Below are 21348 nucleotides of genomic sequence, written 5' to 3'. Positions count from 1 at the left end.
AGATGAAACTATCACACTTTAGATCTGAATCAGCAGGTTAATTAACATATTTATTTTAGTCAATTGACCAGGAAATTAATCATTTCTAAATGGAAAGAGATGTAAAAAAAAAACAAAAAAACAAACATTGTTCCTTTTCAGCAAAAATATCCCTTGTATCTGCAGGAGTAGTGCAACAATTGAGCAATTATATTTTTGTAAGTAAAAATTTAAAACATTTGCTGCTTGCAGACTTTAAAAAATGAGAAGTTGCTGCTTTTTGTAAGTGCTGCAAAATGTTGTTTTTCATGTATGACAGAAAATGTAGAGTATCAAAGTTTGGGACTGCTGGACGGATAAAAGCGGCCGTTTTATCGCGTCGCTCAGGGTGCTTATTTCCTTTTTTCTGACAAAACAAATCATCGATTAATCATTTAAATAATCAGCAGATTCACTGATGATGAAAATAATTTCTTGCTGCACTTCTATTAGTAGTATTCTGGCAATGTTCTGTCAGCCTCAGTATTACATTTGCAGGAATATCTTTAGGTCGACAACAAATATTTTGCTGCTCATGCTGTGTCGGAATATATTTTCTCTCTAAATACACTGTTTCTCCATCGGTTTAAATAGGGCAGAAAATGCAAATAGCGGAAACTGAGAGCGTCTCATCAGTTCTACTTGAGAGGCTTTGTCTTTTTTGCCAATTTAAATTTGGGTTTCAGACGCGGTCGATGACAGGAAACCATCTCTGCAAACAGGAAGTGAAGAATCCAAACAGTCACTTAAAAGAGAAGTAAGGGAGCCGTGCGATCACGTAAAGTTGTCTTGTCCTGCTTTGTTAGCTTGGAATCCTCGTTAAGTGAGCGAGCGCAAATCAACCGCTCAACCAATCACGAACATTTATATAATATGGGTCAGTTGTGACATAATGACTAACAAAGGAGCCCTGGGAAACTTTTTCAATTAGAACCAATGTGGCTGATGCAGAGGTCACCGACCTCCTCCACCTACAGGTCATGTAGGATGTCGACAGAGAACAGCTCCATGTAGCCGATCTGATTCAGGCAACTCATGTAGTCTCATATAACAAAACTTACCACGTCAAACTTCTTGTTGATCAAATTCAAACCCCTTTCAGAGAACAAACTTATTATATGCTACTTGCAAGTGCAAGTGCTTTTATAGTTCCTCTGTGTTTTGTTATTTTATTTTCATATGTGTCTTTAAAAATAAACTAAAAAGCTCCATACCGTAGTGTCACCAGCTCAGTGGAATTGTGAAGAACTGAGAGTTTCTGTGAGTTTGGACCGCCCCTTTACATATTACAAAGACTTTTTTCATCAGTTTTTAAACTGAATAAAATGGTACTGCCTGTTGCTAATTAACATATAAGTTTGGGCAATTATCAAATGTGGGAAGTTCAAAATCAAACCAGAGTTCTGTCTCACAAGATCCTGCGTCCGCGCTCTACCCCGGAGACGGACAGACGTCTGAAACAGTCCCAGTCACTGACATGAGCTCTTCTTTCATTGTTCATCCTGGATTTCCTTGTTATCTGGTGAACTCAACCCAGTTGGAACACGATTGCTAAACAGAGCACATCAACCACAGGTTCTGTACGTGCTAAAATTCGGCAGATGGAAAAAAAAAAACAGAAGAAACAAACAGCCAGAGACCGAATCAACTTCAACGCTGAAGAAAATTAGAGCAAGCAGGAAAAAAAATGAGAGAAAAGAGTGATGCAGTGTGTGTGTGTGTGTGTGTGTGTGTGTGTGTGTGTGTGTGTGTGTGTGTGTGTGTGACATAGCAGAAAGATAAAAGCTTCTGGTGAGAATGAAGACGGAGGATTAGAGGCAGAAGGAAAAAAAAAAGGAGGATGGGGAATATGGAGGTGATGGGCGCTGGCGGATGAGCCCTGAGATGAATGCCCACGAGATCTGTAAACTTTCATATTCTAATGTAGAGGATTCTCGCTGAGCGCCGTCTCGGTTAGCCAAGCACCCTGCTGCGATCTCCTTCTGCAAATTAGCAAACCCCCCCCAACTCCGCCACCACTCCCCACCAGCCCCCTCCTCCTCCTAAAAAAACATATGCAGGCTAAACTAGCTGAAAGCATCTCGTGTACGACTGATGGAATAAAAGACACATAGGTATACTATAGCTCGAAGTCAGCATCCAATCACATGATATTTTTATAAATGAATTTCAATGAGGTCGTGTGAGACGTAACAACAATAGAAAAGTAATCCGAGCTTGAACTGAGTCACAGTCAGGAAGTTGAAATAGTGTAATTATCTCCTGGGTGTGCTTACCTACCAAAAAAAGACTAAATTACCTCCTTAAATCTCCGCTGTGTGTGTTCACAGCAAAGAATAATGTTAGTAAAAGTGACACTGTGAAATATCTACCGAAAGCTATGGAGTCTTTGAAGCGTTCCCCTTTCAAGTGAATGGAGCTCTTTACAGAATAATAAAGCAAAAACATAAATAAAGTGACACCTTCAAATTCCCCTGTGGACAAAATAGCAGAAATACCTAACAATAAATGAAACCTGCAGCAGTTAGGTAAACCTCATATTTCTTATTTACGGCACTATTTACAATGCCGTACCTACATTTAGTCATTTCTGAACAAATATCTCCCAAGAGTCTTCCAGTCAGCTTCGGTGATGTGTCGTCGTCTCTCTCTCTCTCTCTCTCTCTCTCTCTCTCTCTCTCTCTCTCTCTCTCTCCCTCTCCCTCTCTCTGCAGCTTGTTTGGTGCAACTTGTCATAAATTTTGAGACTTTTCATGTTACATAATTTAATTTTACAGCATAATACAGAACTGCAACACTGCCTGATGCAATTCTAGCAGTGACAGGAGCAACCGCCAGTACAAAGGAAGCTATCCACTACAGAACGATTAAACTGAATACTAATTAGCAACATGCTTTAACAGAGGTCACTTCTCTTGAACAAATAATGATAGGAGCAAAACTCCAAATAGTTGCTTTGACTTTAAAGTGATACTTCACCCACAGACGTCACTTGTTTATTAAGTACTTGTTGTCATGATGTATTGTATTCCCTTTTCTCTTTTTTCTTTTTTCCTGCTCGACTTCTTGGTGAAAGCAGAATTTAAAGAAAAAAACAAAACAAAAACATCTGCCTTGTCCCTGGAAGCTGAAGAGTAACAACAGCAAAACTATCCGTGAAGCAGCCGGAACACATTCCCCTAATCCAGCTTCCCACCTGCAGACATGGCGCACGCCCAAAGCAGCCAGTTGGAACACAGGGAACTGAACCAACAACCCCCATGTTGGCAAAATAAGAGACACCGGACTACCTTGGCGCCATGTCTTCCTGAAGCAGTCACGTGATCAATACTTTTATTCAAGCTAAAAATTACATGAAGGTGGTTCTGGACTCTTTGGTGTAACCATGCGGGTTTGTGGAGGATACGACCAGATAAGGAAGGTGTGGATTATACCGGATGATGTGTTTGAGTTTTGCAGAATTCCGCTGTAGTTCATCTTCAGTCTCCAGTAGCAACCAGTATGAGGCTGGTGGTCTGAATTCCGGGGTCACCCAAGGGTCATGCAGGGGGAGAGGAACATCTCACGGATATCTGATGATTTGATTGACAAATGGTACTTTTGGAGTGAAGCATCACTTGCACATTACAGGGCTGATTCAACATCCCCTGTGCGATAATCACAGGACGGTACTGCAGGAACCAGCACCAACTGGTAGTTTAGGGTGGTTTACTCCTTCTCGATTGCTGACTGCACTGTTCATTAATGATGTCACAACTCCCTCCAGGAAAGCGGACCGCAAGAGTACCGCAGCTAGGATCGTTATCATCATCGTGACGGCCGATCCACAGCAAAGCCCCGCCGTTAAACAGACACCACCTGTGGATGGGAAGAGCTTTGGGTGCTCTGGCTCCCGACGACTCTGGCGAGAACGGAGAGGGACCCCGGCATGAAAGAGGGAGCGGTGATCAAGCTGCTGCCCCTGCTGAGGACAGCCCTGTGTGTGACAGCCAAACACTTTCCCTGATTAATCAAGCCGAGCGGAGGGGCTTTATGTGCCATTAAGGGCCTTGCTAAATGACTGCACTCCATTCATTAAAGTGGAGCATCCTCTGCGGGTAGAGTGGTTCAGCTCGTCCAGACTGACAGACACACGGACAAAAGTTGCAGAGGGGATGGTTGGCGGGGCAGCGAGGAGGGTGGCGGAGGGCACCGAGGCAAGATAAACAACGACAAATATAGACCCATTACAATGCTGAATAATTCATCTCTGCTTCAAGAAAACAACAGAGGGAGAAAACATAAGCCCCAACAACCAGACAGATTATGGACTCTTTATTGCAGAGAAGAGGAGCATCTTCAAAGTACGCCTATTTATGCTCGCACCTTGAAATTTAGAGCTGCAGGATCATGGCCAACTCACTTTATGTGGTTGCAGCAGCCTGTACCCTGTTGCATTTTCATTAAAGTCTAGATTTAATGAATCTGTGCAAGGGGATTGAACAACTAGCTACAAGTGAACATGCAGCGGCTGCAAGCCTACAAGGGATGCATGCAATAAACTTGAAAGAGGTGGGAGGGCAAAACATAGGTAGAAAAATAAAGATGTAGCGATGGAGCGGGAGATAAAAAGATCAACAGCAACAAGAGATTAAGAAGGAGACAAGGAGGAGGGAGGGAAAGATTGAGAGAGATGGAGGAGGAGAGAGTAAATGATTGATGAAAGGAGCAAGGAAAGAGCAGTGAGCGGAGGTCAGGATGGAGCAGAAGAAGAGCGATGCTACAGCCTTTGAGCAAAGCTGAAAAGAAGAACATTCTGGACATGTCTACTTCTGTCGCACACGTTTCATAGGGCGAATTTATCGAGAGAGAGAGAGAGAGAGAGAGAGAGAGAGAGAGAGAGAGAGACTGAGCTCCCATATGACCGATGCATCCCAATGACACTGGATTTGAAAAACATACAGTATAGCTGCCTGCACAACTTCCAAAACGGGAGACGTGACATACTTTTCCTCCCGTTTTCAAAAACAAAATGGTCACTGAGTCTGTGAGAGGGTTTGCATTGTTATTAACCCAGCGCTGGAGGCTAATTATCAATTATTCAAGCTTCCACTTTCCACAAGCTGGAAAAAAAATCTGGTGCACTTATGAGGTGCAAGAGTTTCGAATAAGTATTAAAACCTGCATGTGGATCATATAATCACGTAGAGTCTGAAATGAAGGTTGTTATTTACTGTATGACAAGGCTGCACAACAACTTCTTGAAGCATCTCTGTCAACTACATGCATTCAATTAATCTGCAGCTGGACGTGTGCTGTGGTTGTATCGCTGGCTGCTCTCTGATGCATTTCTAATTGGTATTTTTGCTGACGGTCACAACTTAAATCTATATTCTCCATTACCCCTGCAAGGAAATCCCCTGGGGTCTCTCTAATGGCTCCTGCTAAATGCTTGTATTGAGATTCATATAAAGTGTATTCTCTGCAGATGCAGGTTTGGCATGTGGTTGGGAGTGTTGGGAGGAGCATTGAGAACTTCACTCCAGCTTTAAAGATTAGCAAAACACGCGTCATAATCCCACACGGAGGAGAGACACTCAAATAAACTGTGTTTCATCTGCTTGTGTTCCCTGGTTTTGTCTCCACTGAAATGGTCTCACACGCTGCTTTGCTGAGCAAATGTTTGCCGTAGCCTTTATCCTGCTCGCTTTCCCCACACATAGTAAAGCCCTTGATTTGGCGGGGAGACAGGCATGAATGCTCCAACACCAGTTTGGCAGAGTCTGGCGTAGCCTGAACTGGTCGAGATGTGACAGGTTGACCAGCCAGAGGAGAGTTAACTGCTCAATAACTTTCAGTGTGTCTGGCAAGCGGCTGATAAATGAAGAAATGCTCATTGAGAGGCAAAATCTGTACATGTGGTGGAAAACAAACAAAAACTTTCTCTCCTGCAAAGAGAAGAATTCACTAGTAGAAAGGTGAAATGTCACGCTTTAAAGTTTAAGTCCAAAGAATGAGGTTCATATCCTGACGGGAAGGAAGAATCCTGTGTTCTTTGGCTCACCTCCGTGTAGACCTTGTGTTTACCTTTCATTAACTAGATATCCCACAATCCTTTACTCCCCCTCTCCACCCCTGAGACAGTCCACAACCTAAGGTGAAAATAAATGCACTAAAACAACCACCTGAAAGTTAAAAACTATTTCAGCAACAAAGCTCTGAAGAAAGGACTGATGTGACAGAACAAAATATTTGTTTTGTGGAATGCTTAAAACATTTTGCTATGTATTATCTTGTACATGACCTGTAAAGGTGGTTAAAAGCCTGACATGTACCCCAAAACAGCAAGAAAATGCTCAAGTTAATGTCTAATGAATTCATCCAAGTGTTACCTGATTTCTGTTAATGAACTAATAATCATTCAGCTCCAATATTCTGTAGTAGCATTTTTAAATGCACTGACTGACTCTGAATATGTTTTGAGTAAGAAAGAAAGAAAACGAGGGAAACATCAGCGCCGACTGTACAGTGACTCAAAAATGAAAACCCGACACAGACAGATAAAAACCAACTCATCAAGATACCCTGACCACAAGTTCAACTGCAAACCTCCACCCTGTGTTGAACAGTCAACACACACACTCAGTCCAAAAAAGACTACACCCAAACCTACTTATCACATCTATGATGTGTTGGCCACGTGACGCAGTAAACAGACGGACAAGGATGTCAGACAGAACATGAAAACCTCTTACAAGCAGTTTAACTGAGGGCCTGTTCAGACCAGGGCAAGGGGACAGCTCTCGGTGTGACTGCACCCTACCCTTACAGGTCTGAACACTTGACTCACAGGCTACTTTTACATGGATGGCAGTATTTTGATCTGATAAAATAAGTAGACAATGATAAGACTAAGTGTATTCTGATTTTAGCTGCATTATTGAAATGCACTGTAAACATGTTGACTCCTCAATGGGAGTTTTTGCATTATTTTTGAGAGTTTTTGCAGCATTTTTGCAACATGCGCGGCAGTCAAACGGCTTTGTGCGATGCATGCCAGAAAAACTTAGTTCTAAGCACAAATTCATAGCAAGAAAACACGCAAAATGTGCCTCGGTTCTGCTGGAAGGAAATGTTCATGTAGCACATATGTATGAGCAGTAATAACAGCAGGTGTCTTTGGTCATTCGTAGAACCTCCTGTAAACACCTTAATTGAGATATTTTGCAAGTAGGTAAAAAGCACTACATTTACAATACATTCGTACACACATGTAGTGAATGGAGGCAAATAAAACTAAAGCAATTTGCCTTTCATGTAGCATACAGTCATATTTTTCATCATTTGTACTGTGTTTGTGTGTGTGTCAGTAAAAATACTGCTGGTGTGTGTACCAGACAGCACTGACTGGCTGGTGGCAGGATGCACTTGAAAAACAGCAGATCCGTGCAGCTGGAATTAAGACTGGAGCAGACAATACATTAAAAAGGAAGCGTGTCCCCCCCACCACCACCCCCCAAACCCCCACCTCATACAGGCTCAATCAGACAAAGTGAAACAGTTCTTGTTCTGTCAGCAGTGCAGAGACTCTACTGTCTCACAGAGCAGACAACAATGCCCAGGGCTCAGATAACAGGAAATGCCAGCTTATCAGAGAGCGGGAGAAGCAGAGAGGAATGGTGAGAGAGCGTTGTGGGTAAGCTCACAATTTACCATCACACTAATGAGCAAAATCCTATGTAACCCCCCCCCCCCCCACACACACACACCTTTTTTTTTTGGTACAACAGAACTTGTTTGGTAGAACATGTAAAATGAATCGAATAAAAGCAGAAGCGAATCCATCACTTTCTTAATTCGAGTTCCATTTCATTGAATTTGATTTGTTTAGATTGAGTCACCTCTCGCGGGGAGTTTGTTTAATTTCACAGTTGAAAGAACAGCAATGATTTTTAAGAGTGATTTCCTTGTCTAACTTTGTCTACAAGCTATTACAGTAAATCTTGAATGCAGCACAGCAATAAAGCCCAGAAAATTTAACTGCTGTTTACAGAGAGGACTCAAGAGTTTGATGACTACACTTAGCGATCACACAAAGTTAATTATTGTATTCTTTAAAAAGTTGATTTTACAGTTTCTCAAGGAGATGGGAGTTTAATGGATTGTTGGGATGGAAGCAACCTCGAGGAAGAGGAGGAGTTGTCCGACAGATAAAATAAAATAAAACTGAACTTTCCCAATCCCAGAGGGGGTTCCAGAACAACTACATATTAGACACACTTCTCAGACTGACATAGAAGCCCAATCAACAAATGTACCAATAGATCTGTTTCCTCTAATTAACGAATTGTAACTATAAATGTGTAAAAATACAGAGGTGTAATTAGATCGTCTTGATGAAGAACACAATTGTGCATCGAAACCAAAGTGGTGCCAAACTGCGAAAGTCTCTTTCAGCCATTTCACCGCAAAACAAAAGCGTCATTGCAACACAGTTTCATCTTGTTTTCATAGTGACTGAAAGCCATATTTGATTTCCTGCCCAGCCCTCACTCCTACTGGGATTTCGAAAAACCTAAAAACACATTCAACTGATGAACATGTTTTCTCTTTTAAAGAATGAGATTTAAAACAAAAGAGGCTTCAAACTGCAACAGGTTCATGTTTTTTTGATGAGTAAAAATAATGTTCTACCATTAAACAGCTCAATAAACTACACTGCATAGAGTCTGTTGAGGTAATACCTCTTTAAAAACTATTTAAAAAACTGACACTTGAGAAGAACACGACACGAGTGAATTCACATTTACCTGCTTGCGTATCGATGCAAAAAGTGAGGAGGTGATACATGGAGATGCATCAAAATGGACCGCAATGCATTTAGATTACAATCTAATCAGAAACAGGTGAATCATAATCAAATCACACCCCTACCAGCACATTAATGTGAGTTTCCATCTGACTTGTATTACAAGAAGAACCCTATAATTAGAGTCTGGAATAAAATTTGCACTCAGACACGATACTGTGCAAAAAGGCTGAAGCTAATGCTGCAGGTTGCATCACACAGAATGTTGCTGCAGCGTGGAACTGTGTGATCGGTCATGTTGTTGTGGTGTGCTCACTTAGCAGTCAACCCAGTCACAGTCTCTGTGACGTGTTTCCTCCCGCCCGTTGTAGTAGGTAAGTCCTGGAATGTGGCCGGTCCGTCTCCCTGCAGCCCCGTCGACCATCGTCATTGTTCAGCTCACACAATGCAACATTCCACCGTCAGCAGCAACCGCAAGGAAACCAGAGGGAGAAGGAGACTGCTCTAATCTCAAGATTAGAATTCCTTTCTACAGAGCTCTAATAAGCCTCTATACTTTTTAACAACAAAGCTTTGAGATGAGATTAAAAACTGATAGAGATGAATGAAATCTGGAGCAATTTAGGGAAGAATGTGATGCTATTAAGGCACGTACACAGAAGTAGAAATAAATAACCAACCATGCTTTCAGTGACAGATATCAATAAAACACACACAACCTTTTGATCCACCATCCACACTGGAACTGCTCTGCACTTTTGTGCCACTCATTTATCCCTCCTGCTTCTATAGGGCTAAGTAATAGCATTAACAGACCTTTAAAAGTCAAGAACTCCATGTCAGCCATTTAAATCTTAAAGCAAGAGGATATAGTGCATCTCATTCAGAGGGGAGAAAATGTCATCATGGGCTTTAGCGGGATCAGTGGACAGACTCCCCCTCTGTGGTCAAGTTAGGACGCTATATGTCTGAGGAATCCATTGAAGGTACTCTGAGGCTTAACTTTACAACAAAGGCGTGCAGGACGTGGAGGAGCTGAGGGCGATGCAGAGGAAACAGTAAGAGATGATGTTTGTGTGTGTGTGTCTGTGTGTGTCTGTGCGTGTGCAGCAGAAAGAGAGAGAGAGAGAGGGACAGAGAGAGAGAGGGACAGAGAGAGAGAGAGAGCGAGAGAGAGAGAGAGAGTCTTAAGCAGTTCCTAAGCCTGGCCGTCACGCATGCTTAACCTTGCGCTAGCGCCGGTAGGATGCAGCTTGCATATCAATGATGGAGGAATATCAGCAGAGGGGCCTCCAACCAGCTCCTCTACACTCGTCAGGCAGCATCCGCAGTTACACTCTGGCACCGACATCGGCAACGCCAGTTAAACTGCATGTGTTGAGCACGAGAGCAGTGGAAGCTGGCGTGACACGGCACATCCATACACATCTAAGATGACAAATATACAGTTTTGGCAGTAAAGTAAGGGTGGTTTCAAAGAAACGCATTGGGCTGCAAATCAGAAGACTGAATATATAAGAACATGGAAAAGTGTCGACATCCACACCTGAGCCTGTGAGGTTCTTAAAGTGAGTCTGAGGATTCACGAGCTCCTCAGCCAATTAAGAAATGTTTCATTTTGCTGCGTTGACAAATCTTTCACAAGCACTCAAACGCAACACACAAATACATAATTTTAATACTTGGAAACAGTTTATACATTAAAAAAAAAGGATGTTCTGTTTCTGGTAGTTATTTTCTTGAATTCAATAATTGCTTATCTTCAGGTAGTTGTTTCCACATGGCCTTTTCCTTTGTTTCTCTGATGAATAAAATATATTTGTTGTAAAAACGAACATTAGGAAAAAGGTACAAAATCCAGAACATGAGATCATAGACCCATTGTTAAACATCGTGGAATGGATAAATGGCTTTGAGAACCACAACTTCTGCAAAAAGAACTCTGTTTTTCCATTTTCATTTGGATGCATTTAGTCTTAAAACATTTGGAAGGTCTAAAAGAACTGAATGATCAAATTATTTACCCTCGTTTAAATTGGCAGAGGGCTAACAGGAATTAGCTAGCCATCGGAGATCTCTGCTGCTCCTCCTGAATGATGGGAATGTCAACACAGTTTTAAAGTCTGTGTACTTTAAAACTGGCAGCGATGAGCTTGATGAGTACTGTGAGAACGCCTTTGCCAAAGGATTGAATGTAACGCCTTTTCTCTGTACACAAATGAATCGACCAAGAGTCCAGCCAGTCCTAAGAGAACCTCAACGATCTCCAAAACTTCTCCTTCCCATTTATTCCATCCATCCACTTTCTGCTGCTTATCCTGTAGAGTCATGGGGGGTGGGGGGCTGGAGCCTATCCCGGCAGCTTTCAGGCAAGTGGTGGGGTTCACCCTGGACAGGTCACCAGTCCATCACAGGGCCAAAACATAGAGACAGACAACCATTCACACTCATAGTCACACCTACGGTCAATTTAGAGTATCAATCAGCCTCGTCCCCTCTTGATGTCTTTGGACTGTGGGAGGAAGCTGGAGTACCAGAGAGAACCCACGCAGGCACAGGGAGAACAAGCAGACTCCACACAGAAAGATCCCGTGCTCCAGCTTGGGCCCGAACCCTGAACCTTCTTGCTGTGAGGCCACAGTGCTGACCACTGCACCATCGTGCCGCCCAACCATTTCTTCTCTATCAGGAATATGTGTCAAGAATGTTGAACATTTTCTAACTTTAACCACAGAGTTTTGGAGAAACAGTGGAAACTGTGCTAACTAAAACAATCTAGCAGGCTACAAGTGAGCTAATAGGCTTTGCTACCTCTGCAGCTCTGTCTGAGGTGCATGAGGATGTTCCACGCGTCTATGTTTAGAAACCTTCAGATCCCTTATCCGGAGGCGTTACCTCATGTATTATATGAAATTACAGTCACCAGACATCTGTATGTGGAAAGGAGGCATTCGGGATGCAGGAAAATATGATGCCATACAAAATGCAGATTTCAAAAATGGCCTAAAAAAAGTTCAGAAATTGCAGCTCAAGGATACTCCTGATTCTCTGATCAGTATTGGTTCCTTCTTTAAATCCTTTTTCACAAAACAGCAGTAGATCAGGTCAGACGGGTTCCAGAACACAGAAACACGTAGCGGAACCTCTGCTGTAGACTGTGAGGGGTTTTGACGGAGAGCGTCTCTGCTGAGCTGCGGTTTGCAGTGAGGCTGAGCATATTTGGTGTCACCAGTGAGCAACAAAAAACTTCCTGACAAAACCACAGTAACCACCACTAACAACATGAACAAAGCCTGGTTGTAGTTTCCAGTCACGGTCAACAAAGCGTCTCATGGAGTGCCTCCTCCCCTCTGCTCCACATCTCAGCACACTGATCTGAGTCCTCCTCGCCTTCCTAAATGTCACTATCTCAATCGGAAGATAAAGCTGATATACTGTAACTGTGGCGGGGAGAGCAAACCGACGATGAGATGCATTTTAAAAGAGGAGGAAGAGTGGAGTGAGTGAGGGGATGAGCAGAGAAGATATGATGGTGTTTCTAATTAAAACAGAGGCATTCAGGGAGACCCACGGGCTCCCGAGGGTGCAGCACCCGGTGATAAACTCACTCATCCGTAGCCTTCGTCTTTTGAGGGGAGTGATAAAAGACTTTGAGGATGCTATGCCCTCTCCTCTCCTCCACTTCTTCCTCTCATACTATCTGATGCCGACGGAGGTCTTTTGTCACTTTGATCCTTCCCCAAGAAGCCCATGGTGTACTGTGATGGTCCTGGCTGGTGATTGACACGTCACTCACACACACACACACACACACACACACACACACACACACACACACACACACACACACACACGCATGCACACTCGCACGCACACACACACACACACACACACACACACACACACACACACAAAAACCTCAACAAGAGGCTGCTGCTTTGATAGCACTTCTGTGGCAAGCTACATATCTGGGAGCAGGGATAAGAGAGACTAGGGGGGATGCCGGCAGATAAAAGTGGACTTTTAGCAGCCTCTATGTGTTCAGCAGGTTACAAAGTGTTTTCTATCAGGGCCTTGTCAAACTGTCATCATCACTTTTGTTTGAAGACAGCTCTGTATAAAAATATCAGAGGCGCGTTTCCTCTCTGATTTCTTGTTATCCCAGATTACTGCTCCTCTAAAATGCTGTCAGGATTAAAAACACTGGCAGCAGTTTTTAAGCTGGTATCTTTCATTGACCGTCACAGACAACAATAGGGAGCGCTGACAGTTCTATGTGTTCTTGCGCTTGTTCACAAGCGTCCCACGAGAGATGGAGAGGTTATTAGCGGTGTATTGAATGTTGCAGTTCACGTCCAGACATTAGGCGTGACAGGAAGACTTTGATGAAGCGTACGAGGGAAACGTTGTTAGCAGACGGATCACAATTGACCCCAAGCAGCAACAGCAGCACACACTTCTGTTGTCTTACACAAAGCTGAGAACGCCCACATGGCTGTGTGTTTTGTTTGTTTGTTTGTTTGTTTGTTTGTTTGTTTGTTTTGGGGGGGGCGCGTCAAGTTCAACCTTTGCTAAAGAGAGTTATTGTTGTCACCCTGACAACCAAAAGTCATTAAACCTTAATGAAGCAATCATTTGAACCCATTCTGAATTTCTAACCCTAACTGTGACCCAATTAACCCCTGAGCCCTGTTGTTGACGCCTCACATTTAACTGATCTTGTTCATTTTGGGAGGCAATGTGTTTCTGGAACTTCAACAAAGCAATGAAAAGGAAGTTTTTCTTTTTGCATGTTGAGAAAAATTCAATTTTGAAAATTAGGACAAATGAAACATGACATTTACAATGAAAGTTTAACTACTAGTGCTGGTAAACAAGTCAGCATCTGCAAAACAAATGGAGAAATTGTGCTTGAACATTATGAATAGTAACGAGGAATTCTTTCTTTTAAGAACATATGAACACAGTGATGTAATAATTAGGCGAACTTTGGAGATTGTGTTAAAAAAATTGTCAAGAGCCACCACACAAACTCAAAAATGTAGCTTGCCATTGTAACTTTTTTTTTTTTTTGGTGCCAAAATGGTGTTTTGATGTAATTCCTGTCATTTCATACTCATTCTGGACATTCTCAAGAAAAAAATAAATCCTCCTCTTACTTGTTCCTTCTGCTGGCTCTCTCATCTTTATTTCACTGTGTCCTTTTGTATTTTAACCCTTCAAAGTGCTGAACTTGAATGACAGTTTCAATTTGAATTTACACCCTTCAACACATTTTGGTGGAGTGGCACGTGCACACGCTGACGAGCGCTCCCCCGTCATCCCTCAAGGACACTTTTATGTGCCAAATCAACCAAAGGTTCATCAGGTGTGCGCTGGACACGGTCAGACGTGAGGAATCCTGAGCATACAGTGTGTTTGTGCTGCTCCAGTTTCATTGTAGTTCTCCTGTAATGTGACTCACTCCGTCAGAGCCAGAGTGGCAGCCTGAAACTGCTTCTGTCGGATAAACACTCCCAGCATGCATTGCTTTGCCTCAGTCTGCGCAGTGCTGCATTGGCAACCTCCTGGCAGGATTCGGAGTTGTCTCGGTTCAGAAGTAGCTGTGTGTCTGTATGTGTGCAGAATGATGATCCACGGCTCCAGAAGTGCTTGCGTCTGCACCAGATGGATGGCAGCTGCACTACGATCAGCCGTACTTACATATCACTTGGATTTTCACAACAATTAAAGGCAATAATAAGACAATCATGCAATAAAAGGCACAATATTTGGCCCTTTTACTTTTATTGAGGCAATAAATGGATGAATGGCTCTGGAGCGTTTGCATGTCCGAGCCAGGATTTGCACTCAGCCTCATTCCAGACTTGTTCTATGATTCATGAGCACAAAAAGAGGAAAAAGTATTTTGTGTGTGCGCGCACGCGTGTGTGTGTGTGTGTGTGCAATGCAACTGACTCAGGACCACAATCCCAGAACTATGTGGAATGTGTCCTCCAACTGCCAGAGACTGAAACATACACTTGTTGAACAACTGCAGTACACAGTCAGTGGTCGTGTCCTGTCACTCCCGATCATGATCAAACACAGAGCGTAACACAGGTACAGCCGGGGAGGGAGGGAGGGAGGGGGAGAGAGACAGAGAGAGACAGAGAGGTGGGGGGGAGCTGGCCAGAGATCAGTGATTGCATCAAGATAAACTGCTTTCCTACATCCTGACACATTCATGCACACACAATGAGACGTCCGGATTCAAATCTTCAAAATGGGAGATTCACACTTGAATTTTAATTTGAAACCCGAGGAATTATTTAAAACATGTTACTGATTTGTTTCAGCCATGTTTAGTAATCCTGCAGTGAAGGATCAGCTCACCCAGGTCATATCGTTTTACCACTCGGAGGTATTTTTATTTGAGGAACTGAAAAAAAACTGAAAAAGAAAAAAAAACATTTGAAAAACCAGAAAAATGTCTGTCTAGACAAAATGCTCTGACTACACAAACCACACATGCTAAGAGCTGAAACTAATCACTGTAGCAGTTACAGATGAAGAGAAAATTAGGATAATCAATAAATGTCAGGAACCCAACCCTCCCTTTCTTTAAGCCTCTTTAAAGTAAGTATGTGCAGCTTCTCTCTGCTTTATGTGATTGTAATCAGAGGCGCCACAGTCATGGGCAAAACAGATAAATCTGTCATTTATTACTGGCAGCCGAGTCAGAATGACTTCCTACCAAACAGTCTCAATGAACAACATTTACCGAGAGCTCTGGATGACCCAGGAGAGCCAGAACATCTCTGGTGGTGCTCATAAATCAACGTGTCCTTCCACTGACTGGAGTCTGTTCATCTTATTCAGATAGGTACGATTTTCAGGAGCTTTTTAACAACAGTGGCCCATAAAATCACGGCTTCATGGAACTGCGACTGGCTTTTATTTATGAATCAAGTAAAGTTGCATTTAAAAACAAACAAAACAAAATCACTCCTCTGTATCTATTTGCATCTCCTCTACTATGAAGGGTGCAGATGATATATAAAAAAAAAAAAAGCAAAACAGACACTACAGCCAAGGAGGTATGACATGATCAGATCACTTTTAAAATCCATCCATCCATTTTCTTCCGCTTATCCTGTTAAGGGTCATAGGAGGGTGGAGCCTATCCCAGCAGCTTTCAGGCAAGAGGCAGGCTTCACCCTGGACAGGTCACCAGTCCATCACAGGGCCAACACATAGAGACAGACAACCATTCACACTCTCAGCCACACCTACGGTCAATTTAGAGTATCAATCAGTCTCGTCCTCTCTTGATGTCTTTGGACTGTGGGCGGAAGCTGGAGTACCAGAGAGAACCCACGCAGGAACAGGGAGAACATGCAGACTCCACACAGAGAGACCCCGTGTTCCAGCCGGGGCTCGAACCCAGAACTTTCTTGCTTTGAGGCAACAGTGCTGACCACTGCACCACCGTGCCAGCAGTTTTAAAATCTATTTGATTATTTCGCTCCACCATTTCTATGATTCAACCAGGTTTCATCTACATCCATCCAGCGGTAGTCCAGCTACCAGGCGAGCAAACATCTGCGCTCAAAGGTCCTGGATCTTCCTATTGCGCTGGACATTACACAACTGAGAGGGAAAAAAATGTATGCAGCGCTAATCGATTATTGAGTTTTGGCTTTCATAATTGTAATCAAAATTAACTGTGAAACAGCTGAACCGCCACAAAACTGATCTATTTTGCACGTCATCTGATTGACTCCTCCCCTTCGACTGGAATTACTCCAGTGAAGGAAATGTCAGGAGAACCAATAACCCGACTACGACGATGGAGGGAAAGCTGGACGCAACATTCAGATTATTTTGTGAAACTTTCTCTCAGACAAAAAGAAGTACTCTGAAAGCATCCTGATATAACCAGTTTTAAACCAGGAACAAAGCAAACCAGTAAACTGATGAATCGTGACCAGAAATTATGCTATTCCATGTGGTGCGAGCTTGTGTACGTGATCATCTTAAGGAACTACTCAACCCAGAAGGCACTGCAAGCCGTCCTGACCCAACATCGATTATCAATGAGGTCAATGAACACATAAAAGTATCTGACGTTCCAGTGAGGAGTTGAGTAAACACTGTCACGGAGGCTACACTGTCAGAGATGTCACTGACAGAAATGTCCTGTAATCATTCTCAAGAAGATCAAATTATTTTCCTTAAAGGGACAGTGCAGCCCAAACCGACAACTCTGTTATCGTCTACTCAGCCTGGACATGCCAAGTCCTTTTGAAAAACATTGCAGACACCATGGTTTTAGTCATACTTGGTTACTTGCTATGTTGCGACTTCAGGACAATTGGATTTCCTCAGATAAGCAGTATGCAGGTTTGTTTTTGTTAAAATTTTTAAAAGTTGGTCATTGTTCATCTACATTGTTTGGGAGATTCGTGCAGAACATTTCCCTGCTCAAGTCCAGCAATGCGTGGATTCAAAAACCTCACACAACCGTCCATCATGGTTTCATCAACGTGAGCAGATAATGACTGAATTTTTATTTTTTGGGTGAGCTACTTGGGCCGCAAGGTGATGCAGTGGTCTGCACTGTCGCCTCACAGCAAGAAGGTTCAGGGTTCGGGCCCAAGCTGGAGCACGGGATCTTTCTGTGTGGAGTCTCCATGTTCTCCCTGTTCCTGCGTGGGTTCTCTCTGGTTCTCCAGCTTCCTCCCACAGTCCAAAGACATCAAGAGGGGACGAGGCTGATTGATACTCTAAATTGACCGTAGGTGTGACTGTGAGTGTGAATGGTTGTCTGTCTATATGTGTTGGCCCTGCCATGGACTGGTGACCCGTCCGAGGGAACCCCGCCTCTTGCCCAAAGGCTGCTGGGATAGGCTCCTGCCCCCCCCCCCCCCAACAGGATAAGTGGTAGAAAATGGATGGAATGGATGGATGGATGGATGAACTACTCTTTTAACACAAGGTTGCTATCTGACAAACCTGAGGTTTCTACAAGAGATAACATCATCTCACAGCTTGTTTTGAAGTCATAAATTGTTCTCTGGATATTATGAATGGGATTTTCCCGTCCAGAATCCCACTGTCCAACTCCATACAGCATGGCTTTGGTTCTTATCAAGAACAAAAAGGTTCACTGATGCAAAACCACTGGTGATATTCAAAGAGTGCCCAGTGATTGGAAGTACAATTTCATGATAAAGAGAAAAGTGCATTTCACTAGTGTTTGTTTGAGCATCTCAGACGGAGTAAACACACGGTACACCTGCACCAGTCCAGGAGGAATCTGGCACCAAGAGCCGGATTTTAACATTTAATCATGCTCACAACTGTAAATCCATGAGAGAAACATTCAGAAATCCCTGATGCAGAACCACCGGTGAAGTAAACCACCACAGTGCTTCAGCAGGAGGGACACCTCACACTCAAAACGCTCACACACGGACGCACACACACGCTGGTAAACAAAGCTACACGGAGGTCAGTTGTGTTTAGCTCTCCTTTACATGTACATGGCGAGACGCCAGAGGCCTGAATCTGCAGGGGTCCATTCTCAGGTCAATAGTACAACACTGTAAACTAATGATCCAGCAAATTCCCTCACTCCTGCTCCTTCCTCAGTCTCCCCCCTCCTCTCCCTCCCTCAGCCTGTTGTTGCCCTCTCCCATCTCTGATCCCCCGCTGAGCCACAGAAATGAGAAACAGCACCAGTCGGCAGCACCGGTCGGGCCGCTCCGCTTCCCTGAAACACACCACTGATAAACAAGGCTGCTTGTTAAGATAGTAAATGAATCTCGCCCCGTGCCTCCTTTTTGCCTTTTCGCTGTGTTTTCATCTGATGTCACCGAGTCCTTTCTTTTGCCACGGCCTTGATTTGCAGCTCACAGTGGAACATCAGTGAAAAAGTAAACCTTCCTTCTAATGGTGCACAGATAACGACATGATCCACAGCCGCATGGGGGTCTAATTTAATGCTGCCAGTCAGATGTGCAGTAAATTAGGAAGTGTTGTGTGCGAGATCAGACCATTACTAACACATGCACGCACATTAGATACATGGTGAAATATGGAATATAGAATTCATAGCTCTCTAACTACAACATAGTTTTTCAATCGCTCAAAGTCAGTGGCAGGCATCGACCCATATTGGTGTTTTGGGGCCGATGCATCTTGTCGGTGAGCCAACGAGGCAGACACTTGATATTCGCTGTCGATATGCAGTTCGAGTAAATGCTCAAATTTCACTGTCAAAATTTACAACCTGAATTCGATGGAAATGTTCTTCATTAACAAATACACCAATAGCAATATTTTTTTTCAAAACAGTACATTAATTATAAACTTTGAACATATCGAAAAATGAAAATGAAAAACTTTTAAAATGAACTCCCAAACATTCAGGAGAACATGAACGTGTTTGGAGTTGCCAGCAGGCTTTCGCTGACCTAAAATAACACATCTTTAAGCCAATAATCATCCAAATCAGTAACCGCTCGATCAACAGTCATTGGACGCTCAACTTCCTGAGATCTCTGCATCACAAGTGATGTTATCAAATGAAGTCTGATCATGTCTGGTCATCACAGGTGAGCAGAGGTGACCTGTCTGGAGATATCTTCCACAACCAGAGCCTTCATGAGGGCAGGAAGACAGTCCCGCCGTTTAGTCCTGTTCTTTTCATATCGATTAAGGATAAAGAATGAGGCTCCTGGGATTGAGCCCACCACTCCATCACAAGTGTTGACAGAAACTGGCTTCAACAGATGGACAGGAGAAGCAGTTGGGAGACAGAAGAAGCAGAGAGGATCACTCTGGTCTTCCAAGTTCCTGTTCCCAAGACAAACAGCCTGGAGCCACTCTCCCAGGCAGAACACGAGTGGAAGGGTTCTGGTGGAGTTTGTGGCTCCTGTCATAATAACACTCCCGCTGATTAACAGCAGAAGGTCCGAGCCAGTCGATGTTTATGTCTCTTCACAATCAATAAATACACGCTCCTTCGTCCCAGAGGCCGCTGATCTACGCTCCCTGCCCGTCTTGACCCTGAGCACGAGCCTGGCTGCATCCACCACAACCTGCAGGTAGATCCGCACACACCTGCCCGCGCACAGAGACTCATTCACGTCTAACATGGAACAGACTAATTTTCTCTCCCCCGCGGGTCAGAAATAATCCGGTCACGATTGCAAGCTGGTAACATTTTTTTTCCTTGAATTTTTTTTCATCTTCTGTTCTACAGTAAACAGCCGCGCAGAAGCAACGTTGAGGGGACTCGCGTAGCCGGGCAAGGAGCACACACACACACCACCGCCAGCCTGAAAAGCGACACCCGAGTCCGACCGAGCAAGGCGAATGCGCGGACTTCCTCACCGCCTCGGCACACACACGACCGCGATGTCTGGTTAGCTGCGCCCCGCTGGCCGGACGAGCCGATATAAGAACAAAATTTTAAAAAAGCAAACTTATGATGTATAAATGTTGATTAAACAACAACAACAACCCAAGCAAGAATGACTAGACAGATCTCATGATAGAACCGTCAGGATATCCAACCAGGAGTTCCGGATGAAATTAGTGGAGCAGAAACTGCCTTTTCAATTCTAACGACAATGTCAAATGACAACGCAAAACCCCGCCGACAAACTATCTGTCCTGGAATAAATGAAGCAGTCAACTTTCCCCGGCTTGCAGAGGACAGAGCCCCATGCTGCTCCGTGCAGCGCAGCGCCGTGCGCCCTCCCCCGCCGCTGCTCCGTGTGTGACTGCCCCCGGCCGCTCTGCAACTTCCCTCACAGCCGCAGTTTCCTCCCCCATAAATAAAACTTACTTTTCTCTGGCTTGGCTGTCGGACGGCACGTTGCTACTCTTGCCTTTGGCGTACATGCTTGCAGAGAGCTCCGATTGTCACGCACCTGTCAACCCATCACAACCTCCCTGGGCACAGCCCCGTCACCATGGCGACACAAGCAGCGTCGGTTCCCATTGGATGCCCCGTTGTTTAGGACCGCCTGCTCGCTATGGCAACCGCCAGTGATTGACAACGAAGCGACCACGCCTCCTCTAGGAATAGCTCCTCCTCTCTCTCCCTGCTTCTCTCTCTCTCTCTCTCTCTCTCTCTCTCTCTCTGTCTATCTGTCTGTCTGAAATCTGTCTGTCTGTCAGTGTCTCCCACTCCTTCCCTGACTGGAAACACTCTCACACTCTCCTGACATGCAGACAGCCTGACACACATACACATACACACACATACACACAAACACACACACATACATACACACACACACACACACACACACACACTCACACACACACACATAAACACACATATATATCCCTCCCTCTATTCTCCCCTCTCAGCGCAAAGGGGGATTTGAAACCGTCCAACTAGGATTTTAAGGCTTTGGCTGTTCCTTTTATAGACAATCACACCCTCTACTGATGCAAACATCTCTCACAATTATCAACCGCATTTTCAGATGTGTCTGTTTACATACATGTTAATGCAAACATGCGTGGAACAGAGCATGTAG

General features: G+C 43.9%; 1 protein-coding gene across 1 annotated transcript in view; it reads right to left on the bottom strand.

Moving 5' to 3' along the window:
* Positions 1 to 20764, bottom strand: part of LOC147259791 (single-stranded DNA-binding protein 2) — a 59636-nt gene extending 38872 nt beyond the window's left edge. Inside the window, exon 1 of the mRNA XM_086205977.1 lies at positions 20646 to 20764. Coding sequence (XP_086062103.1) covers positions 20646 to 20701 — 56 coding nt within the window. The 5' untranslated portion in view covers positions 20702 to 20764. The remainder of the gene's footprint in view (positions 1 to 20645) is intronic.
* Positions 20765 to 21348: the final 584 nt, after the last annotated feature.

This window comes from Aulostomus chinensis, chromosome 6 (genome assembly GCF_037954235.1).
Source record: "Aulostomus chinensis isolate RoL2024-O1b breed Wild chromosome 6, RoL_Achi_v1.0, whole genome shotgun sequence".
Taxonomy (NCBI): Eukaryota; Metazoa; Chordata; class Actinopteri; order Syngnathiformes; family Aulostomidae; genus Aulostomus; species Aulostomus chinensis.
The sequence above is the reverse complement of the archived record's forward strand: the minus strand, read 5'-3'. Positions and strand labels throughout refer to the sequence as shown.